This window comes from Balaenoptera borealis (genome assembly GCF_965194805.1).
Source record: "Balaenoptera borealis genome assembly, chromosome: 8".
Classification (NCBI taxonomy): Eukaryota; Metazoa; Chordata; class Mammalia; order Artiodactyla; family Balaenopteridae; genus Balaenoptera; species Balaenoptera borealis.
Genome location: NC_138865.1, coordinates 78,748,826 through 78,775,789, shown reverse-complemented (window position 1 = coordinate 78,775,789; position 26,964 = coordinate 78,748,826). Strand labels below are relative to the sequence as shown.

Sequence of the window (26,964 nt, the reverse complement as noted above, 5' to 3'; positions counted from 1 at the left end):
GCAACTATTTTACCACTACAGGGAGGTCTGAAATAATCCAATCAGTATGTCTAAACACGGGAGTGTCTACACAGCACCTGAATTCAGTTTCTACACCATGAAATTTAGGTGACGTCCATGAAAACATGCTCGATAAAATCATATCTAGAGCATAATATTAATTTTCTGACCAAAAATTGGTAAGAATTTTATTTTCTCAAGTTTAAAAATGAAATGTTAATTTTTCTTCATTTAACTAACTGCAAGCCTTCATGCCTTGGGTCTGAGGGGTTAAGTTTATAATTTAGAATGTTCTTGCTTTTAGGATGAAAGAATATTTGTCAGGCATTGCCATTCATTCATTTTTCTAGAGGTCTTGTTTAGCTAGGTCAGCAGTTTATCTGTGACTTCACAAGTTCATCCCTTCATTCCCTCAAGGTCAGAAGTGCTGGGTTAGTACTGAATAGTAATGATTGGGACCTGGGTGTGTGTCTGTGTATGTGAGTGTGTGTGTGCTGGACAGCAAGTAGGGTTGACTGGACAGCCACTGTAGTCATCCAACTATCCTGAGGAGAAGAGGGGCCTCCAGCACCCTCACGATTCTTCAGAGGATGTCTGTCTCCTTTCCATAACACCTCCATGAACCTTGCCCTTGATACCCAGCAGATGCTCTCACAGTACTGCTAATTACTGGTTAATAAGCTGCCATCCTCTAGGAATCCCGGGTGAAATGAAGGAAAGAAAGAGGTCTAATTTACTGACGACTGACACAAAAGACAGTCTCAGAAAACCTTTTCTTAGCACCGTCATTATATACCCCAATTATTTCATGTTATAAGACAGCTGCATTAACCTTAGAAAGGACTATCATTTCTATTTTTTAGATCCAACTCTGTTTACCATTTGGAAACAAATAGTATATTGGAAACAAGGATGTCAGCCTGGTTCCAGGAGCCTCATCTTATGAAACCCTTCAGGAGACGCTTAGAGGAACATCTTCAAAGCCAGTAGGATCTATACCATCTCTTAGAATGTTTTCTTCCCATTTGTGTGTGCCTGTGGCACCAGGCTATACTAAAAAAGATGATTACAAATGGGAAAGTAAGAGTTTGCTTTTATTAATATCTGAATTTACACTGCTTTGGTTGGTCCTTGTAGTAAGTATATGTATATTTGAGCTTGTGTATGTGTGTGTGTATATATATATATATCTATAACCTGCAATTATTAATGGTAATAGTATTACTATACTCTGGGACTACAAAAGGAGATTTTACTATTTACTTTTTAATCACAATTAAAAGGAACTTTTTGTAAAGCCTATGGGAAAGAAAAAAAATATTTTTTGCTTTGACAGAATTTCAAAATGCTTCTTTCCACAGAGATATTATGGCCTGGTGTTTATATCCTTAGTTCTTTCTGACCCAGGCACCAATTGTACAATTTGGTATAGTTGCTAATGACCCCATCTTCGTTATTGGACAACCTTTTCTCATTCCTATTTAAAGAAAGAAATGTCTGTGTTTGCAACGCTTTAGGGGGGCTGCTTAATAACGCAGGTTAACACGGTCATTTTGCTGTCAGCAGTAGTTGAACTCTATTATGCAAACATATGCCTGTCTTTAGTTCAGAAAAGGGTTCTGAAAACCAGTTAGGGTGAGAGCTCTTGGCTTGTTTCTACGTCCACTCGTGTCTGTTTCCCATACCTCCGATCCTGGCGTTGAAAGCAATGCCAACTGTGCAGTGAGAGTTGTTTGCCGCGGCGGCCACTTCTCCAGCACAGCGGGTCCCGTGCCTGCAGGGAGAACACACACACTTTCTAAAGGAAGACACCTCATTCTCCCAAACTCAACACACCCTCGATACCACTCAGACTTCAAAGTGGTGAAGAATATAGCAAGCTGTGGGTGTTTCTGGAACTTCTTACCCAAGTAGCACTAAGTCTGCCCATGGCAAACTTTTAGCGCTTAATTACATTCTGTTTTAGATTACATTCTTGTATGCTTATTTTTGATATCTTGCTTTCCCAACCAGAAAATCTCCTTGAAGGCTAAAATCAAGTTGTATGTTCCTTTGTATTCTCTGAACTTTCGATGTCCAATATGGTAAACACCAGCCACATACGGCTAATGGGTACCTGAAATATGGTTAGTGTGACCACATCTTAATTTTTAATTTTAATTAAATTTAAAAACTAGTACTCAATTCATTTATTAGAAAATTTAAGAATGTGGGTATGAGAAACTACTTTTTAAACAGGAAATTAAAATATACATCAAGGATCTCCAAAGAAAATTCATCATCTAAGATGGGATTGCTGTAAATACACACTGGATTTCAAAGATCTTATGTGAAAAGACAACATAAAATAATGCCTTAGTAGTTATTTTATATCAATTACATGTTGATATATTGTACTTAATAAAATATATTATCAAAACCTATTTTACCTGTTTGTGTTCACCTTTTTACTGCTTTTTTAAGATGTGGCTGCCAGAAAAGTACAAAATTTTTCTGAAAGATATTCCTTGTTATCTCTCACCACAATAACTTAGTTCTTTAATCAGAAAAATCATTTAGCTGAAAGGACTTCTAAGATCTTATCCAAGGATGGCAAAGAAGCGTCAAGTGCAAAGGACAATCTGTTTAGAAATGGTGGCGTAATACGGTGTGTGCTGAGAACAATTCTAAGGCACGGCTGAGCCCAGAGAAAGAAGGCGAGGACTGACAACTAATGCTTGCCCTGGATGCAGGAGGGGGACGTGACAACCACTGCGGTGTATTTCTATGCTAATGAAGTCAATGCTCACCTCCCTTCCCACGTTTTTAGAGATGAGGGCACTTAAGGAGGCCCTGAGATGTAAAGAGATCTGTCAAAAATAGCCCAACAGTGACTAAAACTCAGGACCCCAAATTCTGTTCTGGTACTTTTTATTTTACAGCATATTCTACACACTCATCATGGGATATAACTACTGTCTATGCAACTATAAACAAGTAGCTGCTTACAACTGATAGGTACACACCAGTTTACACAAAAGAGATATATCCTGCTTTTTCCACTTAGTAATATCACGCATCTCTTTTTATGTAAAAATTAATCTATATATCATTTAAATGGTTACCATTATTCTTATATAATCTTTTATATTTATATAGAAATGGCATATACCTATATACATATACCTATATGTGTGTGTGTGTGTGTGTATGTATATATATATATATACACACACACACACACACACACGTGCATCATAATCTTTATTTCTGGAAATTTACCGATTTTTTCACTAGTATTAATGAGGCTACAAAGAACAGTTTTGTATATACAAAATTTTATATACCTTGGGACAAATTTCTAGAAGTGGAATTACTGGATCAAAGAGTACAGAATATACTGTCACATTGTCAACAGAAGATAAAAGTAGTATAACCGAACCTCAAAAAAACTGCAAGACTGATAAATAGTACTACAAAACACCAAATTTTAAATCATGACAAAAAAAGACAGGCCATAAGCCAAGTTGAATGACAATATGAAGAACGGAGAAAATATCTGGACGAACCCCTGTGTACGTAAACCCCTACGTATGAGTTTTCAATCTTTTTCACCCTTACCAAGCGAACTTGAAAAATATTATCTCATTGTTGCTTCCCTCTTTATCCCTTCTGATTACATTTGATGTTGTACATCTTTTCAAATATTTATTAGCTATTTCTAGTTCTTGCTTTCTGAATAACCTCTTCATGCTTTTTGCCCAAATCACTTATCGCCTTTCCATCATACCTGTTGCAAATATACTTCCAAATGCTTTATTTGGAATGTAACAATCTTATTTATGGCACTTTTAGGTTGTCACACATAGTTATTTAATTTTAATGTACTCATAATTATCTTGCCCTCTGATATTTGGTTATACACTTTAATCATCAGAAAAAATGATCTCTTTTTAAAAAAAAATATTTTTGTAAGCCCCAAGCTAAACTACTAATTTCCCCTGAGCATAGTAATTATTTACTATGAATCTTCATTAGCCTCTTACTGCATATTACTTCATGCTGTAGGTTATTTTTATTCAAATGTCAAATTCCCTTTATGAGTCTACTGTTTTTATACTTCATTGGCTCTATTATTTTTTTTTTTCTATTATTAATTAATGCAAGTTCTACAGGATCATAAGGACCTATGCTTTTAATTCGGCTCTGGTTTATTCTTTGGCTCATGGGTTATTTAGAAGTATGATTTAAATTTTTCAAATGTATGCAGGTGTTATGTTTTTTATATCGATCAATAACTTGATTACCTTATGATAAAAGAATATAGTTTTTATGAAGCAATCATTTGAATCTTGTGAGCTCATAAAATGGCGAAGCATATGATCAACTTTTATAAATGTTCCACGTGCCTGAAAGGATGTGTATTCTCCAATTGTTCCATATAAGTCCATTATGTCAAACTTGTTCATTATATTGTGGATTTGTTAATGTTCTTTGCAGTTCTATCAATTTTTATTGTATTTAGAAAGGAATTATCAAGTCTTTCTAGTGAAACAAACTGTTTATGAATATGTAGTAACACTGTGGTTCTTGCAATAAAAATTAAAGATATCTGGTTAATATTTAAATTACAAACCACTCGATCCTTTTAGTTTCAAATATTCTGTGTTCATATTAGTATGCCTCATAAGTAGAATATAATTATGTTTTTTTGAAGCTAGGCTTCGTCCTTGACTCAAGAGTCAGTCCATTTACCGTGTCTATACATTGATATATTCATATTCATTTCTGTATTTTTTTCCCTGTACTAATTTGGATGTTACATTCTATTATTTAATGGTTATCCTAGATATTTGATAATAGATAGCTAAGATCACAAACACTAAAGTTATTAATACTTTTTTCACCTTTTCCCAAACAATGCAGACTTTAAAATGTTTTAACTGATTATCCACCTCTTGACATGATCCCCCCATAATTATAGTTATACATTGGATTTTTTAACTCTAGAAATCACCCATTACTGTTCTAGTTTAAACAATCAATGTTTGTTTAGATTTACATTCTTTGCTCTGTTTATTTTTGTAGCTCTTATTTCCTTCTGGGATCTCTGATTTCTTTCTGAAGAACATTCTATAAATGTACCCATCGGAGAGGCTTTTGGTAGCCTCAGACAATGACTTTATTTTACCATTGTTCTTAAAAACTAATTTCGCTGGATATAGAATCCTAGACTAACAGCACTTCAAAGATGCCATTCCACCAATTTTTAGCTTCCATTGTTTCTGGGAGAAATCAGCCATCTGGCAATCTAGTTCTCTCTGGATGCTTTTCAGATCTTTGTCTTTTCTATTCTGCAGGTTCATGAAGATTTTGTATGTTTTTTTTTTTTTTTTTTAAGGAACTCCTTTATTTATTTATTTATTTATTTATTTTTGGCTGTGTTGGGTCTTCGTTTCTGTGCGAGGGCTTTCTCTAGCTGTGGCAAGTGGGGGCCACTCTTCATCGCGGTGCACGGGCCTCTCACTATCGCGGCCTCTCTTGTTGCGGAGCACAGGCTCCAGACGCGCAGGCTCAGTAGTTGTGGCTCATGGGCTTAATTGCTCCGCGGCATGTGGGATCCTCCCAGACCAGGGCTCGAACCCATGTCCCCTGCATTGGCAGGCAGATTCTCAACCACTGCGCCACCAGGGAAGCCCTGTATGTATTTTTAAAAATTCTTTCTTGGAATTCCTAAACCTGTAGTTTAATATTTAAATCTTCAGAAGTCTTAGCTAGTACCTTTGTAAGCTAGTACCTTGATGCACTGCCTTTACATCATTCTATGGTTCCTCCTATCAGAATCCCCGTTAAGCATACATTAGACCTTTTCACACTATCTTAATCTTCAATCTCACCTTCAGGCTTCCCCCATCCTTCTCTCTCTCGGCTGTGTTCTGTGTAACCTGCTCAGTCCTATACTTCACTTATCCTATCTTCAGCCATGACCAACCTGCTATTTAGTCTATTCACTGCATTCTTCTTTTCAGTTATTTATATGTTTTACTTTTTAAAGTTCTTTTGTCAAGTCCACCCAGTTAATTTGGATAGTCAATTTTTCTTAAAAATGCTTTTAAATATTTATTTCTTGATGCATATGAATTATATATAATAATTCTAAATAGGTGAATCTAATTCTGCTATTCTTTTTTTCTATTGGCTTGTTTTCATGGTGATGTTTCCCCCATGTAGTTGGTGAATTGTCAAATTAGGAGATCATGTTGTTTAGGCTTTTATCTTTGTGAATTCCTTGAGGATGGTATGGAAAACTCATTGTTTTAAAGAAGATTTAAATTCGCTTCTAACACATATTTTGGGCTACACCAACCAAGACCTGTTCCACCAAATTAAAAATGTGGGCCATACAAGTAATATGGATTATAGGTGCAAATTCCACAAGAGAAGTTAGTTATTCTCCAAGGTAGTTATTTATTTATCCTCTTGCCCTATCTATCACCCAGGGAGAGAAAGTCAAATACATCCTCTGTCTCTCTGTGTAGGTTTTCTTTTTCTATAGTTATTGCACTGAAGATAGTACCTCAGGGGTTCCGTTTTATGCAGAAAGCTTCTCTCACCCTTTGGACCAAGACCTTGTCTCCTACCATCTCTGGACTTTTAAAAATCCATCTCCAGTCTGGCTGGGATTGGTTGCTCACCCTGGGAAATGCCTAGTGTCCACCTGTTGCCCACGTAGTTGATAAATTTGCACTTTCTCAGAGAAATACTCTGGTAACCCATTAGCTCAACCATGCACTGAAAAGTTCTTTAATATTTTCCCATGAGTTTTAGATATACTGTGGTAGGAGAGATTTAATTGAATATCTGTTCTACCATATTACTAAAAAACAGAAGTAACATGGTTCTGTATTTCTAAAATGCAGTAAAGCCTTGCACATATTATGTGCATCATTAATGTACAGTGAATGTTTGTAAGTGAAGAACAGAGTGACTACTTTGTTTATAAAAACATTTCTTGCAAATGGACAATCTGGGGGAGACAAGGAAGTTATACTCTACTGTTGACACATATATTTTAAATATCAGTTAAATCATATATTGCAGCATACTGTAATTGAGGGTCCAAACTGCCAGCTCAACTACACTTAAACAGCCCACTCTTCAGATGACAATGATCATTACTCCAAGTAAAGTACTAGTCATCTTTTTTATTTTTATATCCTAGTTGGACTCTGTCTTGACATGGATTTTAAATAGATCATAGAACAATGGATATCATCATGACTTATTCAAGTACGTGAACATGATTCAATTTCTTCCTTCTCCCAAAGAACAAAGGGTGGTCAGCAAAAAGTATACTCATGATGTCAATAAATATGAAAGTCACAAAACAGACAAAAGTCTGTTTTTCAGTTGTATTTTTCTTCAGAGATGACAGATTATGAGCATGTAAAGTATTTTCAGCATAAGAAGAAAATTTTAGTAGATTTTAGTCCAGAAAACAATATACTCATTAGATTATGTTCTGACCCACACGCACCTAAATGCGAACTTTACTAGCCACGTCCCATGGAAATGAGTCACCTGTTTAGCTTTCTTGCATATGTTCACAATATTACTAAGACACATATTTTCTGAGACTTCTAGAAGATAACCCAATTATGTAAATTATAAGGATATATAAACCAGTGACTTAAATTGGACATCATCTAAAATAAAGCACATGTAGACAAACTAGGACTTAAAAATGCATCACTTCTCTGAATCTCTTAAGGGCATTGCTGCCAGGGCCCCTAGTAAGTGTAAAACATTGTATTATATAATTTTTGAATAAACCATTTGGCCTAAAGAGCATTTTGATTTAAAAATCATGTCTGTCTTTGTCCGATGGTTTTTTCTTCCTCAGAAAAAAAATTTTTTTTTTGTCATCTGCTATATTACCTATTCCCAACAAGAAACCACTGCAATTACAGGTCTCAACAAGTTTTACCTTGGCTATCCGATTGAAAAGATGGAAAATCACATCAGAGAATGCCTGTTAACTCATTTCTATAATATTGTGAACACATACAAGTTAGGTGAATTTAGTCTAGTGTATAAATTTGTGAGGTCTACTAAATCTTGCTAGGTAGTAAAATACCGCCTTTACTCCTTCGTTTGCTTTCTCCCAGTCCTCTAGTCACACTGCTTTGTGAACTTCTTTTTATTTCACATGAGTTAGTGGGGATGGAAATATTAACTCATTTGAGATTTACCATGGATCTGAAAACAAGATGTGAATGAGCTCAGCAATGAACCAGAGACATCAGGACACACGCAAGAGGGCTCCCGTTAGTTATCACGACATTGCTTGAAAGTCAAACTTATACTTGTATGGAATCAAGCAATGGCAAGTTGGAGAAAGACTACTGTCTATTTCATTTCTTTCTTGGAACAAACATCTTCAGCTGTTTGTGGATTCTGGCTCCCCCTCTCACTGTTTCCATTCCCTTTTGACATCTGATGTGCCCATTCTCCTTGGCATATTTTGATTCTGTTTGAATCTGAGTGAAAACATTCCATCTGAGTCTACTTCAAAAGCCCCCTTAGAAGGGGAGAGGGGAGCAAGAAATAGTGATGTGTTTGAGGTGTTCTCCAATATATCACTCAGAGCGGCTGTTTCTGACTGCTTGTGTTGTTCTTGATAATATTACCACTTTATATCACACTCTCCACTTCTCAAAGTATTTTAACCTCATCTGATTCTCACTTCAACCCTGTGATGTAAGCAAAACAAACATTACTTCTCTTACTTTACAAGTGAGAAAATTTAGTCAGTAAGACAGTGATTGGAAGGTATAAACTGTGACAGGGCAAAGACTAGATCTGGGTCTCCTGGGTCCTTTTCTAAAGCCTTTTCACTCTTCCAGCAAGACTCACAAGGGCCCACATTCCTAAGTCTTTGAATGATTGCCAAGATTTCCTGACTTCTTTGCCTGCTACCCTACTTATTTTGTGAGGCAGAGGCAACTTTATTTCCTCATTACTATTGATGACAGCATATTTGACAATATCTTTTATAGAATCCCCATGATAATTTATTCAACTTGAGTTATAAGGAGGAAATGTTGGGAATCTTAAAAAACTTAAGAAGAATGGAAAATAGCTGAAAATGGATTTTCACCCTGTTTTCAGCAAAAAGCTTAAGAAATATATTTTTTTAAAAAGGTAAATTAAAAATTTTAAGAAGAAAAAAAAAATCACACAGGCCACTTTTTGGTGATTAGTTTTTGTGAGACAATTAAGACAATAGCTTCTGATGTGACTACAATTATACATAGTCCCTGAGGCTTCAATGATATTAATTTTTTTTATTATACTAGCAAGAAACTCAAAATATACTAGGAAAACTCATTCAAAATAACTACTATGGGGCTTCCCTGGTGGCGCAGTGGTTGAGAATCTGCCTGCTAATGCAGGGGACACGGGTTCGAGCCCTGGTCTGGGAAGATCCCACATGCCGCAGAGCAGCTGGGCCCATGAGCCATAATTACTGAGCCTGCGCGTCTGGAGCCTGTGCTCCGCAACAAGAGAGGCCGCGATAGTGAGAGACCCGCGCACCGCGATGAAGAGTGGCCCCAGCTTGCCACAACTAGAGAAAGCCCTCGCACAGAAACGAAGACCCAACACAGCCATAAGTAAATTAATTGATTAAAAAAAAAAAAAACTACTATGGACTGAATGTTTCTGTCTGCCCCACCCCTAATTAATTCACATGTTGAAACCCTAATCCCAATGTGATGATATTTGGAGATGAGGACTTGGGGAGGTAATTAAGTGATGAGAGTGGTACCATCATGATGGGATGAGTGCCCTTATTAGAAGATATACGAGAGAGCTTGCTTCCCTTCTCTCTCTTTGCCATGTAAGAAGGCAGCCATATACAAGCCGAAAACCAAATCTGCCAATACCTTGATATTAGACTTCCCAGCCTCCAGAATTGTGAAAAATAAATATTTGTTGTTTAAGCCACCCAGTCTATAGTATTCTGTTAGAGTAGTCTGAACTAAGGCAATGACAAACAGATACATAAAATAAGATTATAGTCACAGACCTTTTGATAGCCTAATACTGAAAGAATTTTAAACATGAACTTAAACTATGACAGTTTCTATACTTAGCAATACACATTGTGAATCCTCTTTTTGGCCCTCAGGAGTAATATATACAATATTTAAAGAAATTAATAAAAGTTAGCATTCATCAACTGCTCCAAAGTCTAACAGATACACTGCAGGCAAGGAAAGAAAACAAAAAAATATAGTATTAGAGTATTAGGTAGCAATAGAATACTACTAAGAATTAGCATCAGATAATATCATATATAAATGACTAGTAAGTATTAAAAAAAAGCTGAAGAATATTTCTTTTGGAGGGTTAAAAGTATTGTTAGTTTGACACACACATACATATACCCACAAACATGAGTGCATGTAAAAACTGGTGAAATCTGAATAAGGTGTGTAAATTGCATAATGTCAATTTCCTAGTTTTGATATTTTACTATAATTACATATGTTGTTACCATTGGGAGAATTTAGGTGAAGGATATGGGGGACCTCTACTATTTCTGAAACTCTCTGTGAGTTTATGATTACTTCTTTTTAAGTTTAAAAATTATTGTAGGTTTGAAGAATTTGTATAGTTATTTATAATGTTGGTTGTAATTCAAAAAGAATATTTCAGTCAGAACACAAAATATTGACAATAAAATAAATAAATCTCAAGTGGTCAAACTGCTTTAGAAGTGTTTTCTCACATCTGCCATTTTCCCTCTTCCTTAACCTCCCCAGCCTAGGAAAACGACTTATTCACCATTAAATGAATTCATTGTTAACTATGCTAGCCCACGTTTAAAGGAAAGAATAAATAGCTTGATTTATCAGAAAACCTAGTTCTTTACCTCACTTCTGTTGCTTTCCCAAATATAATGTTGCATGGAATGATGAAGTACAGTAAAACCCACAGCAGGTTAACATATACACACTACTATATATAAAAGAGATAACCAACAAAGACCTATTGTATAGCAAAGGGAACTATACTCAATATTTTGTAATAACCTATAAAGGAAAAGAATCTGAAGAAGAATCAAGGGGTAAGGGAGACAATTTCTCAGGCCTCCACTGTGGCGGAAAATGAGATCAAGCTGTTCCCAGAGCTCTAACTACATGGAATAAAAACTAGTATGTATATATATATCTGAGTCACTTTGCTGTACACCTGAAACTAACATAACACTGTAAATCAACTATACTTGAATTAAAAAAAAAAAAGCCCATGGCAGGCATTTATGTACATGTGTTATGTATATAGTCCTGACCAAGACAGTAACCAGCTTTTTATCAGCCTACCTCTCTTCCTACCCTTGTCTTACGGATCAACAAGAGTGTCAAGGCACTAGGGTATGAAAGATCCCTTTGATGAAATATATTAATCATGATGATGAAATGAGGCCCTTTTTCTCGGCTCCCTGGTTAATACTCTAAATTTACCCCACCATGCCTTTCGGTTCCTCTTTTTGCTTTAATGATTAGTTTTCTACGTGTTACTTGAGCTTATTTCTATGAATTCAGACTGCCCATGCCTGTCTATATCCCCTAGTGGTTCCATGATGCTATTCCTTCCTCACTGGGTCTATTAAGAGCCCACCACCCTGCTCTTCCAGCTCCCTAACCTCTTATCAGAGTGTTCTGTTCAGTCTTTGAAACTTAGACCTACTGATTTTTACTCCATGTAGTTAGAGCTTTGGGAACAGCCTGATCTCATATTCCACCACCAATGTAGGCCTGAGAAATTGTCTCCTCTACCTCTTGACTATGAATATTCAGAAATTAGTCATTCCTGCTGATTCTTTTTAGGTGTGTTTTTAGTGAGTTGGGAGTCAAGTGTTTTCTCTTAAAAGTTCATTAAATGTGGATCTGGAGGATCCGACTCTTCCCTGGAACTGGAGGGACAACATGATGCCCACCTTTTCCACTGGACATCTGTCCGCTTTGTTAGGATACTTACTACCTACAATTCCAGAACATAGAAATGTAACACTTTCTGTACTGGCACAAAAACAGAAATATAGATCAATGGAACAGGATAGAAAGCCCAGAGATAAACCCACGCATGTATGGTCACCTTATCTTTGACAAAGGAGGCAAGAATATACAATGGAGAAGAGACAGCCCCTTCAATAAGCTGTGCTGGGAAAAACTGGAGAGCTACATGTAAAAGAATGAAATTAGAACACTTCCCAACACCATACACAAAAATAAACTCTAAATGGATTTAAGACCTAAATGCAAGGCCAGACACTATAAAACTCTTAGAGGAAAACATAAGCAGAACACTCTAGGACATAAATCACAGCAAGATCTTTTTTGACCCACCTCCTAGAATAATGGAAATAAAACCAAAAATAAACAAATGGGACCTAATGAAACTTAAAAGCTTTTGCACAGCAAAGGAAACCATAAACAGATGAAAAGACAACCCTCAGAATGGAAGAAAATATTTGCAAACAAAGCAACTGACAAAGGATTAATCTCCAAGATATACAAGCAGCTCATGCAGCTCAATATCAAAAAAAACCAAACAACCCAATCCAAAAATGGGCAGAAGACCTAAATAGACATTTCTCCAAAGAAGATATACAGATTGCCAACAAACACATGAAAGGATGCTCAACATCACTAATCATTAGAGAAATGCAAATTAAAGCTACAATGAGGTATCACCTCACACTGGTCAGAATGGCCATCATCAAAAAATCTACAAACAATATATGATGGAGAGGGTGTGGAGAAAAGGGAACCCTCCTGCACTGTTGGTGGGATTGTAAACTGATACAGCCACTATGGAGAACAGTATGGAGGTTCCTTAAAAAACTAAAAATAGAACTACCATACGACCCAGCAATCCCACTACTCGGCATATACCCTGAGAAAACCATAATTCAAAAAGAGTCATGTACCACAATGTTCATTGCAGCACTATTTCCAGTAGCCAGGACATGGAAGCAACCTAAGTGTCCATCGACCGATGAATGGCTAAAGAAGATGCGGCACATATATACAATGGAATATTACTCAGCCATAAAAAGAAACAAAATTGAGTTATTTGTAGTGAGGTGGATGGACCTAGAGACTGTCATACAGAGTGAAGTAAGTCAAAAAGAGAAAAATGAATACCGTATGCTAACACATATATATAGAATCTAAAAAAAAAAAAAAAAAAAAAATTGGTTCTGAAGAACCTAGGGGCAGGACAAGAATAAAGATGCAGACGTAGAGAATGGACTTGAGGACACGGGGAGGGGGAAGGGTAAGCTGGGACGAAGTGAGAGAGTGACATGGACATGTATACACTACCAAATTTAAATAGCTGGCTAGTGGGAAGCAGCCGCATAGCACAGGGAGACCAGCTCGGTGCTTTGTGACCACCTAGAGGGGTGGGATAGGGAGTGCAGGAGGGAGACGCAAGAGGGAGGGGATATGGGGATATATGTATACATATAGCTGATTCACTTTGTTGTATAGCAGAAACTAACACAACATTGTAAAGCAATTATACTCCAATAAAGATATTTTTTAAAAAAAGAAATACAACACTTTCTTTTTAAGTAAGCAATGAACTCTGTCAGGAATGCTGTTATTTTTTTGAAAATTATTGAAATACTTACCAAGAAATATTTTAGTTAACAGTATTAATCCCTTCCAGCCCTTCTTTCCTCCCTCCCTCCATCCGTCCCTCCTCACTTTCTCAAGTCCAGATAATTCACATCCTATGTCCTAGGCCTCTTCTAAGCAAGGGGCATACAGAGTTGAATTATCCAAAGTTGTGGTGCTCACAGTCTTGGTGGGGAAGATTCTGAGTCAAGGATAACAAAAGCTTTCTTATTTACCTATGGAAAAATTACTTTGATTTTAACTTTCTAGCTCTGTTTCCCTTGGTATCTGAAAAAGGTGGAATGTTAGCTACCAAGCAACATTGCTTATGGTAAAAAAAATGAAAGTTGCTTGGTGAGTGACCATGAACAGGGAGGTCTGTGGCCAGAACAATAAACACATGGTGAGGAGTCTTGGTTTTGGGCTTCTGAGAGTGGACCCTGGAAATTGAGTGTGCCCTTCCTTGTGAGGCCCTGGAAGCTCTATTCATAGGCATTTGCAAGAAACATTGTTCCTAGGAGCATGGGGTTTCTAGGGCAAAGGGACTCTCACACCTTTCTTTCTAGCACACCTGAGGTGTCACTTGGGTGTCACTTGGGTCATGGTGGGAGACAGGGGAAGAGTAGAAAATAGTCCTGGAACTGGTGAGCATTCTTCCTAAAGAAATACAGCTAATATTGCCTTACTAGTACATTATATTTCTATCCATCTAATTACCAATTGTAGCCTAATGAGTTCTATGAGTTCAACTGACCAATTGAACCTAAGATCACTGACAGGCGTGTTGTAAGATCTATGCAAATAATTACCAAGTATTGAGGTACACACTAATCAAGGTTTATGTACAAAGTGTTACAGGAATTTCTGCTCCAAGAGTTCTGACTTGGGGTTGGTGTTTACGAAAATGCTTGGTATGCAGCCTAAACAACTTTCTCCTCCTTACACGTGAGCTGATTTTTCCTGTAATTTCTCATCCTCATAATTAAAATAAAATTTCATAATTAGAGCTCATGAAAGCATGAAATATGAGGTATATACTGAATGTGTATACCAAGAGACCAGAAAAAGATCTATAAAGATAATGAAAGAAATAATGACCTGTATCAAATTATAATTTTGATTTTTGTGGTCTATTTCTTTCCATACATATTTCTCTTCTCCAAATGTATACTGTAAACCACCTCACAGAAATAATTCTAAAGTAGCAAAAACAAGAGACCAGGATGCTAGAATGTACCCTACATAGACAATCAATGTTTCAATTTTACCTGTGCTCCTGTACATAGGTAAATTCTCATTTTATGAATATTATAATGACCTAGTTAAGTGTATGTAATGAGACTACTCCCATGTTCTGGTCCATAATCAATTAACTTTTCTGAGTCATTCATTCAGCAAATATTTATGAGTACCTAACACATCCTGTGGAATGTATTAGTCACTAAGGATTCAAATAGTGAGAAAAATAGACATGATATAATGTATTTTCAATGAATTCCGTTGGCCTGGAAATCCTGAATAATAAGCAGTAATTCACAAGCCTATGTTCATTTGGCAGTAAACTATTTAAAGTACTGCTTCTATTTGCTTTTGCTAAAATATTCAGGTAAAGATACCATTCAGTACCTATACACCATGAAATGGCCTAAAAATATCTGTTTTTCTCAAAATCTGTTAACAATTGACTGATGGAGAACAGTGATCTTATAACTGTTTGACTTCTCTTTGCTTGAGACTGCTTCCATATCATAAATGAACTGTCAAAACACTTCTAAAGACTTGAGTTGTACTTTGCAGGGAATAATGATCTAAAATAGGTGACTATTACCTAATCCTATTTGTCTGCAATACAGTAGGTAAACTGTGGCTCCAGGGTCTGAGAAGTTGGGTGGCGCTTGGTCCCAGGGTCCCTTTGCACTCTGAGAAAGAGGTCCTAAAGTATAGATTAGTAACTTGAACACCTTATATTCACTGGGCTATCATCCTTTCAGCTCAGCTCCACCAAGCAACTGCCAGCCTTTCCATTTCTTGATAGCTATTTCTGACTCTCTCTGCAGAGTTCATCAGAGCCATTTCCTCACACACTGGAAGGTTCTCAACATTATGGAAGTATGAAACCAACAATTAAGGAATGCCTTCCTCCAAAACATATAATTTACCGTAATCCCTAATTATCAACTCAGCATTTTAACACAGAAATCATATTTCATTTAGAAGTAACATAAGGGCTGGATCTTTATTATGATGGTATTTGCATGAGTTTATGAGCAGGGGTTGGCAAACATTTTCTGTAATGAGCCAAATAGTAAATATTTCAGGCTTTATAGGGCCACATACAGTCTCTGTCACATATTCCTTTTTTTAAAAAAACCTTTTGAAAACGTAAATACGGTTCTTAGCTAGAGAATCACTGGGCAGATTTACCTATATTGTACAGTTTGCTAATCTCTGGTTTCTAGGCATGAAGGGTAAATACAGTCATAACCATTTATGTCTTTTGCATGTGTCCAAAAAACACATGCTTCTACCTTTTCTACCTCCACTTCCTATGATTTGATATTAATACTAAATATTTTTTAATGTAAATTCATCATCCCAACAACTATTATATATCATTCATATCCACTGGTATCATTTCCATTTGAAAAAATGCTTAATACAATTTGCAGTTTACACATCAAATCAATGAAGGTAATAAGGTTCACTTATTTATTATTTGCCAGATAATCTCACCTAGCTTCTCACATTTAATTTAATTTGATGTCTCCAATAATCTTGCACTGCATGTACTTTCAGCCCCGTGTTATAGGAAAGGTAATGGAGATTCTTATGGGTTAAGTGACTTCACCAAGGAAATACAGCCAGTTTACTGCAAAAGAACTTGAACCCAGATCTCCTGACACCAAGTCCTAGTGTTTCCACAACAGCAAATGCACAATCAACTTATAGAAAAACATGCAGCCATCTTCAGGCACACACATACTCAGCAGGGCCAAATAAAGTCATGATGACTTGAGACTTTTCCTGAGAGGAATGCTCAGAAGTGCACCTTTGAAGCTATTTGGATTACTGCCCACAGGTTCTTTTTAACAGGGTACCGTAATGATTAGGTTTCCTAACTAAGAGAGTAAAAAAGATATTCACGAATGATCCTACCACTAATAAAATTACTGCCGACTCAAGCATCCCCGTCCTTTTCAGTGTTAGAACTTTTTATCTCTGCGTAAACATAAAGTGCAAACAATACAAGGCAAATCAAGCAAATCAACTGCCTAATGAACTTTCAAAAGACACAGGATTTCATACAATTAATGAAAATAATATTTGAGAACAGCTTTAATCATTCTGAAAGCTTTTGTTGAAAGAGGATACAGAAGAGCGAGATTTAGTGAAAATGTAACAAGTCAGGCGACGTGACAGTGGCTTTAAATGAGAATGATTTGTCAATAAAATGATTCCAAATGGCCCTGAGAAAAACCGATAAAGATTTTTATAAACTGAGTCTGTTTATGACTCTACTAAAATTCAAATTTCATAATATTACATAAAAACTACAACTGTAAACATGATTCATTTTTGTTTGATGTAAGAATGGCTATAGCTGCGTGTTCTGTTAGATAATAAACTACATGTATTTTCATCATTTTAGTTTTATTGTTTAAAATAAAACACCATTTGCATCGTTCATTATAAGACTCTGGCCCCAATTTAAGTGGATTCATTTCTAATGTTTTGTCCTCCCAACACCCATTTATCCCAGTAATGAGTCCCTTATGCACTGCTTCTCCAAACCGGGAAGGTTGTAGATTAAGTGAGAGAATAAGGAACTTGCTCCCCTCTCTTGAGAGTGCAGAAGCAGTCACAGAATTTGAGTTCCTGCCACATCCAGAATTGGCTTGTTATCTTGACCTTCACTGTATATTCTATGCAAGTCCCTTTCCATATCCTAAATGCTTTTTTCTCAAGTCACTGGAATGCACAAGCTGTTTACACCGAAACAATCATGAGAAGGATATTCCCCCATGAATACAATGTGATAATAGAAAATGTCAGGCCCGAAATCACATGATCAGCATCAGTAAGATTTCCTTTGAAGGAGTCATGCAGTTTCTTAAGTCTGGTATAAGGCTCTTTTTTCCTTAGTTGACACATTACTTGCTTTGGCTAGGTGTGAGACCACACTTACAGACACAGGGGAGGCCCGTGGCTGGATGTCATTACGCCTGGTTTTCTTTATTAAAGTTAGACATTGCGACACAGAGAAACTCTTTATGTCCCAAGAGAAGTGTGTTCATAGAACCGCACTGGGTGATATTTAAGAACAAGAGTCTCATCCTTTGTTGCCCTAGTATCTAAACATCTTAGAATATAAAAGAAAACATTATGTGTTAATGCTACTAACGTTTTATTCTAGCATTCAGATTGATTCAACTTTTCCGACTCCAAAAAACAGGATAAAAGAAAACAACTGTATTGAGACAAATATTTCGGGTTAAAGCATTTATTTATAGTATTCTTCATTATCTTCCCTATGTAACAGTTCTAGAAAATGTAGTAGTTAGAGGCGACAATCTCAGAAATTGGAAATCTTTATGGCAAAATTAACTAACATTCTCTCAAGAGTGATCATTTTCCAACATGCCCCCCATGCACTCCTTTTTTCAATAGATTGTTTTTTTTCCCTTCAAGTCTCAGATCATTGAGATCACCAAACTGTCTCCTTCCAACATTTTGACCACTTTCCTGTTCAGCGACCATCATTGGGACAGCCGGTAGACAACCAGGAAGGCAATCACAGGCTAGCTAAATCTCAGTGAGGTAACGAACTTTGTGAAGGGTGGAAAAGAGATTTAAACTGATTAGTCAGAAGAGGTACTGTTGGACATAGTATGTGTTTGATAACCATCAGTCAATAGCTCGGACAATCATAAAACTGTGTCCTTTTCAAAAGGAGAAAAGCAAAATGACTTGGCAAACATTTTCTTTTCCTCTCCCTCTGCCACTTTAAAATGGAAGAATTCTGGATCCTTGCTGTTAACCAAATGGCATTTACAGCTCTCAGTTGGCATGGGGCAGCTGAGAATCTAAAATGAGGAATGCTTATTCCATTTCCATTTCCATGGAAACCAGTCACCAACTGGTGAAAACAAGGTAGATCAAATTTTTGAACAAGAATGTTGAAATGATCACTGTTTTAAAACTTTCCTCTTGCATTGGGATGGAGAGCATATTGTAATCTCAGGAACACACGGAGATGTGTGTTCACCACTGCTTTATTGTTGTAATTCTTTTCATAATCACAATAATTATTGTATTCACATAAGTTTTTTGGGTCATTCTTTGAAGGACAGATTGCTATAAATCCAATAAATAAATCATATAATAAAATGCAAAATTAAATGAGTTTTTAAGGGCTTTTTTAAAATCAAGAAAACCTTAGAGCAATCAAGTAAACTTAAGAACTCCTTTCAAAATTTATGATCATGTTCCTCTTCTTCTATTTCCTCCTAGCAAACGCGTGAGGAAAGAAATGTAATTTCCAGAGAACGGGTCAACTCTGATCAGTTTTCTTGAAGAAATTCAGAAGGAATATTCAATTTTTTGAAACTCGACTATGAAAATCTGACTTTGAAAAGACCCTTGAAACAACCAATTGTTACAGAGTGGAGATGATCTCCCTAAGCTCTGGGATCCATTTAGCTTTTCCAAGAGAATTTCAGACTCGCACCCTCCCCTGGCTCCACCAAAATCCAGATACCACTTCCACTGTTTGCACATTTAGAATTTAAATATTCCAACTGAGTAGAAACGATTTCCCCCAGAGAAATAACAGGAAGAAAAGCGTCTATGATTCATTTCACTTGCAGCTATGTCGCTAGGCATTCCCGATGACAAAACTGCTAAAGTAGTGCTAACGCCCTGCGTTGTTACATAGGCCAGTAGGGCCTATAGTACCCTGAACATTCAGAATGCGTTATCTGTAATTCTCACAGAAAACTGCAAGAAGCTATTTTTGCCCCCATTTTATATATAGGAGACAATTAAGTCTCCCAGTGGCAAAAAGACTTATCCTAAGTTATTCCTACAACCATTTAGTGTGTTTCCCCATGTCAGACTTTCACATTCATGGTCGTTCAGCTCAGACACCCTTCCCTAATTCCAGCTTGTATTCCCAGTTCAAAAATATCACTATGTCTATTTCCCATCTCTAGATTAATTCTAATCTCCTCATATTGGTAAAAGATAAATATACATGGAAATGTATGACCTCAAGCACTGTTATTTTTTGAGTATGAAGAACTCATGCATGATTATTATTTCTAATTTTTCAGCTAAATTCTAAATCTGAAGTTGTTCCTTAAGTTGGTCCAATTATTTGATTTGCTTCTTTCCAAGTTATGCTAAACATTTAAGAAGTTTAACCTTAATTTTTAAGGTCAACATTGTAGTTAATAAGTGAGACTACAATAAGAAGATATTTATGTGTAATGAGACAGAGAGAGGGAGATTGATTTTCACTAGATTTCAAATATCTAAAGGAATTATCTCAAAAGTTCCATTAATCAGTAGTATTTGTGCATGGCCCATTTTCACCTTTTCATACTAAAATTACTCTGTGAAAACATTTTTTTTTAGGCTATACTACTTGATTTACCTCCTTATTTAAAGAAAGGCCAGCACATAATATCTGAAAGAAAAAAAAACCTAAATCAAAGGTTAATTAATTTATAATTTCTTCTCTGATGGCTAAGAATTAACAATCAGTTGATACTAAGGAACACAGCCCACCGTAACTTGCAACATTTTCTTTCCATGCAAACTTCACTCTGTTTTTCAGAGTCTAAATGGAAGCTCCTTAATTTTAGCTAAGGAAAATACTAACAAGTATTCCATATAAAGGGAAGCTTTCTTCCTGTTACTGAAACTATTAGTTATTTATAGTCATTTAAGACAAATAGAAACAAACAAAAAAAATGGCAGTTAGGGCAATTTTACACAATAACTTGGAATATTAGAGTAAGGACAAATTAAAATTAACTTAAAACTTTTAGTTCTGACACTGGTTTTAAATTCTTCACCAATAAAATCTGAGTATTTTGCGTTTCTAAGCCTTTTTCCTTCCCTGGTTTCTCAAGGAAAAAAAGGGGCAATGATCTTGCCACAGAGCGGGGATAGGCTGAAACTCAGCTTTCAGTTGGGTTAAATTAGTAATAAGCATAATGTATACCAAGATTACATGTTATAGTTAACAATTGCAAAGCATGGTAGAATGATAACCACTTATTGAATGCCTATTATATACCAGTCTCCAACACAAATGAAGCATGCTATTTTCAGAGAGCTGTAAAAAAATTGATTAAAACTAGAGTATGATACAGTATAAGTTAAAAAAATAGTGGACATATTATGAATCCTTTGCACATATCTAAAGAGTTTGGACTTGGTCATAAAGGGCTTGAAGATAGAGTAAAAACATGTTCAGAATTGAAATTTAGATAAAGAAGAGGTTCTAGGGAAAATAAGAAATTTCTGGCTTCTCCCCTTAAAAAAAAGAAAAAACCAAAATGTCTAAACAGAAAGGTGCTTTTTATTCCAAAGCTTGTAAGGAGCCCACTAATACTAAGACACTTCCAGACACTACAGACATTCTCTCAGTAATGATTATTCCCTCCCATTAGTCATTTTTCAAGTCCCAGGTCAAATGCCACCACCTACAGAAGACTTCCCTAAAATGTCTGCCTACCTCCAGTGACAGCTTATCTAAACCTTATTTCTCTGGTCTGTAGCACTGGTTTACAATCGTTTGTTTGGTTCTGTATAAACAGAACTCTTTAATTCAAATCTTGTTTTATGAGAAATACCACCATCTAAAATAGATTTTAATGAGGTTTTTAAAAAGGGGAAGTTTAGTTGAGGAAGAGGGAGCTAGACCCATTCCACACAGCTTCTTGAGTGACAGATGGAAAGCCTGTAAGATCCATCAACAGACTCTAAGTTTCCATGAAACACTTTTGGAAAAACAATGGTCTCCAAATCACATCTTGCCTAATGGGTTGTTTTAACTGTATTAGTTAAGTGATGGATCAAATCTTAAATTTCTACATATTCTAAGTATATCACCAGTTTGATTTTTAAGTGCTATTCTCCCAGTAGGTATTCAAAAAATCTTTTCTGAATGAAACTATATGCCATAACATAAGCACTAAATTCCCAAAAATAACAATTACTGCCATGAATTAAAAGTGTCTATTACTTATGAACACTATATTCAAAAAAAGAACACCTAGTATCATGTTCCAAATTAGAGTGCATTATGTGATACAAAGAACATGAATTTGGAAGCCAGATTCACTTTCATGAGCTATGTAAACCTGCCTTGAATTTTATTTTCTTCCCGTGGAAAAAAGGGGACAGCAATAACATTTCATTTCAGGTTCTTTGCTGCAACTGAGTTAAGCAGAAAAGTACTTTGTTCAAAGGGTACTGGGAAGCTCAGAATGGTTGGGAACACAGAAAACACAGAATTAGCAAGATGGAGGTGAAGGATCCAGAAAAACACCTGGCTGTTGTATGAGGGACGATCTGCTGGGAGAAGGAGGGGGTGGGAAGAAAGAACACAAGCAAGTGAGTGAGAGCTTACTTGGCCCTTTCTGTCACCAGGCTGCACACGTGCTACTGATTTTTAGAATCTAGACCATATGGTTCGTGTCTGAGACTAGAGCGGTGCCGGATGAGCAAATCACTATTGGATCTGGTAATTCCAGCCGCCACACTGGAGAGTAGTCTTGGCTCTCCACCAAGACTCAAAGGACAGAACATTCCTTATACATAAAAAAGGATGCAGACACTGGGGGACCAAAACAACTACCTACTACCTATCTGATACGAATTTTTATAAGTCAAGTGAGAATATATGTAAAAATGCTTTGTGAACTGTAAAGTTCTAAATCAATTATGATCCTTGGTAGATGGCGCCTCTGTATTCAAGAAGGTGAAATCTGAAATGGCTTGGAAGGACTAACGCCAGTCGAGGGAACCAGAAAACCTGCTCTCTTTTCTCATCTCTCATGGAAAACATATACTGACCCTGCTGAACTCTAAACTGTGCTGAGTTTATAGCCCAAGGCAAAAATAGCCAGGGTTTCTTTGGGGGACAAAGTTGTTCTCCGCTCTCCCGCCCAAATTATGTACCAAGCTCCTCAAGGCTATAGAACTGCTCACAGGAAAACCAAATAAGCAGCTCATGTACATTGGATGACATACCCGTGACTTTTCAAGTATGAACAACATGTAGTGTTGGTCACTGTATCAGCACAGTTATGCTTTGGTATGGCTCAAAACATCCTCTCAGTTTAGAAAAGGATCACTCAATTTTATTAAACAACTTATCTAACAGTTACTTGGGCCTCCCTCCCCCATTCACATTGTCCTGGTTTACTCCAAATACACGTGTGGGAAATCTATGTGTATTATATTCATATAGATTTCAGAAACCTATACATCTTATTAAAAAACACGTGAATTTAAGATGAGTACCACTGTTAACAAAGTTGACTTTCTGAGCATAAGAGAAAACAACATCTCCCTGACAAGAGACAAGGAAAAAACGTAACAGATATAAAGTTGTTGTGTGCATTTTGTTTCAACCAAGATGAATTCAACGGAGTTAGTATACCTTAGAGTTGAAGTAAGTTTTACAATGTGGATTTTAACAGAAGCTCATAGAAACACTGTGAGAAAACTGGATGATGGTAAATGGAATCAATTGATATAAAAATAGTACATATGATGATAAAATCTGGAAAAAAGAATATCCATAGAATTTGCAATGGCATACCTGAATAACTGCTCATATTTGCATTTGAGCTAAAAAGATTTCAACAAATACGAATGAACACTCCTACAAGTACACCAGCAAAAGAGGTCTTGTTCCCATACTTCCATGTTGTAGAATGTGGTTCCACCATTATAACGCCACTAGTATTACTCCCTGTAGAGGCTGAACAATTCGACACAAATTCAACCTATCGAAAATTAAGCCACAGTTGCTATGGCATCTCTCTATTGGGGAAAACTATAGTCACAATAACTGGGGCCTCTGCTGTCCCATAAATGGTAATGCTTCAAACTGCGGATGATGAGGCAAATGCAGGGTTGTTAATGGAGTGGCTTCTGAGATGTAGGGACCCTTTGGGGACCCCTTTTGCCTCCATTTGAATTAAATTTCAACCAAATCAAGTCCTCTATTTCTTTGATCTTTTTCATTCAAACCCCAGCTCTTTCTCAGATGCTCCATTACCCAGTCTCCCACAATACTTCTTACGTGTTGCGTGAGATGGGCGGATAAGAGAGAGAAGAAAACAAGTGTTTTTGTTTCAAATATTTCTCTCTCCTCTGAAAAGCATTAAAGGGATCTGTCATTCATTTAGGAAGGAAATAAATTCTATGAAAGAGTCAGATAGCCAATAAAATTAACAACACAAGTCACAGTTAAAGCTGCTGAACCGTTCAAGTTCTAGTCAGATCACCCAGTACAAACTATATACACTGGTGCCAAGACCAGGTGATTACCGGCGACAAATGTGTTCTTTTTTCTCTACACGATGGCAACAAAATACTAGAGCCTATGGGAAGATCAAGGTATCAGGACAGTGGAAAGAGAGAGAGATTTGTGATACGGGGGTAGGGGGGTTGCTACTGGAGGGTTGTGGAGAAAATAAGAGTCTATATTTGGCAATCCAGACAGGTGTCGGAGGGGGTGTGATCCAGTGAGAATGAATCTCAGAAAGGGAAAACCAACCAAGAGCAAAAAGGTCATACAAAATCTGTAGTAGTCAGCTACTCTCAGCCCAGGATATCACCACAGGTATTTTATCTGCAATTCATGCAAATTCAAATGCATTTACTAGCATACGTAAATTATATGCAGATGGTGTAAGGATCTCTAAAAAAGGAAGAGGTAAACTCTTCTAGCAAAGGTCAGTCTTTTCTAAAATTCATGAGATGGCAGCTTGTGATGAGAACATGAGGCAGAGAAAGCAGGGATTCAGGGAAATCTGCTGGAAAATCACCAGTAGTCAACTGCTCCCAATTCCTTCAAGTTATTTTAGGTGTTCTATAGGCAAGATAATTCACCACCATTTCCCAAAGCAGGACACATCTTCAAGACTCTACACCCGTCTGAGGGCAGGAAAAGGTTTCTGATTCCCACAGGCTCTCCTTGGTCTCAGTTTCTTCCTCCTATAGAGATTCTTCCTTTCCCAGACCACATTTCCAGAGCACTCTCAAGGGCTGTCATGTAAGTGTAAAAACATTGGGACAGCGTCTCTTAGGTTATGTGATTCCAACTTCAAACAGTCCATATCTCCATAGAGAGAAAATTAACTACCTGCCATCTGAGGATCAGACTAAAACTTTATTTTATTACTCTTTATCACCCTTAATAAGATTAACAACATCCATACCTGTGGCAATTTTACAGTTTACCAAAACATTTATCTACATTAACATGATGACCAGCTGATACTCATTCAAATTTTTTTAAAGCTGTTAATATATACTAGTAGAATTGTTTAAGAACAGAGACCCAAGCTCCAGTTTCCACATGGCACCCTCTGATCAGACCATACCTGAAGTCTTCTTATTTTTTGTTTTTTGTTTTTACATTATAAAGCTTTCTGGGCCATGTGCCTGCCTTTGAGTCTCTTAAAGTGACAGTAGCTGACTCCCTTGCTATAGCAAGCTCCGAATAATTAGCCCAGAGTGTCATTTGGGTGGTCTTCATTGATTTCCATAGAACAAATACCACTGTGAAGTCAGATCTGTACAATTATTTTCTGTAATAAAGGATTTTTGTTACTTGGCCAAAGTTACGTGTACGTAAGGTGTTGACCAACCTTTGTGGACCAATCCCCTCTCTCTGGAGAAACAGGGCCCTGAGCACCAGCATTTGGTAAAGCCAGGCTGCTGGGTATTTACTGAATACAGCAGTAAGGCATTCTGGTAAACACAGTTCTTCCCAGGCAGTAAACTTACTGAAGCATGTGCTCAACACAGGAATTAATTTCTCATCTACTTGACCACAGGTTAATTAACTATGCAGGTGAACAGATGGCGTGGGAACAAATGAGCTCAAATTGTGCGTCTGCCATGTGGTGACATTAGCCACGTTACTTCACCCCTCCAGACTCTCTCTCCAATTGTGGGTTGTTGTGAGTGGTAAATGAGACAACATACTGACGTGCTCACTGTATTAGCAGCTGCTTACACTGCATTCAAATGCAGCCAAGTAGCAACCCCACAGACTTATGGATTTTTTGGTTGTTTTAAGTCAAACAGGGTCATCGAGATACTGATGTGGCAGGAGGCGACATTGATAAGAATGCTTCTCCAAGGCCACAGATATAACGAACAGCAAGGCTGGGACTGGTACCCAGGTCTCACCCAAAATCAGGACATTTTTTTCCTCTATCACCTTGCCTTCTTTGGTGACCTATTTTATGAGATAAGAACTAAGCAAATATGTCCTGATCTAAGACATACTTTCTACCTTTCCATCTTTTATTAAGGATTATAATTGAAATGCACAGCTACCACAGATGTTACACACACACATACTTAAGCACACTGGAACAATAGACTTCTACTGTAATTAACTGTACTGCTAAAACATAAAAATTATAACATCTCCTTTAGCTTGTAAAAACAAAATTCTAACTTCAGTCCTTTATCTTAGAGGGCATTTGATTTGAATAGGAAGGTAACCAATATCTAAATAATACCTTAATACTGAAATGAACCATCAACCAGTTTGCAGTTTGATTATATTTTCAGCATGTTCTTCTTCTGGTATCTATACAGCAAGTGAGATAAACAAAACAAGGGTTCTTTTCTCCTCAGTCTGCCTTCCTGTTCAGTCTGTGGACACTGGCTGATCACAATTGAAAAGTCCTGGATGCCTTCTCTACTGCTCTGTAATAATACAAATAACACACTGGTAGCATTGACCTCTCAAGGTCTTCGTGCTCTCGATTTTACATATTTCTGGATATAAGGAAACATGAGAAAATAGAAGGATCCAAGGTGGAGGTTAGAGGAGAAGATGAAAAGAGAAAGATAAATAAATATACCTGTCTGGAACCCTGCTCAAATGCTTAATCCATATTTAAAAAGGATACTTATCTCTTTCCCTTACTGCAATTTCCATCTGCTTTAGAGACCTCAGGAATTTGTGAGTTTGTTTTTTAAATAAGAAATTTAAATTGAAGCAACGACCAATTATTCATGTCAA

The 26,964-nt window shown here is 36.7% G+C and overlaps 1 protein-coding gene across 9 annotated transcripts in view; it reads right to left on the bottom strand.

Moving 5' to 3' along the window:
• The window catches only part of PCSK5 (proprotein convertase subtilisin/kexin type 5), a 465,151-nt gene that overhangs the window by 297,915 nt on the left and 140,272 nt on the right, over positions 1–26,964 (bottom strand). For all 9 annotated transcript variants that reach the window (XM_082401326.1, XM_082401328.1, XM_082401327.1 and 6 more), the window contains one exon: positions 1,686–1,774. In XM_082401326.1, coding sequence (XP_082257452.1) covers positions 1,686–1,774 — 89 coding nt within the window. The remainder of the gene's footprint in view (positions 1–1,685; positions 1,775–26,964) is intronic.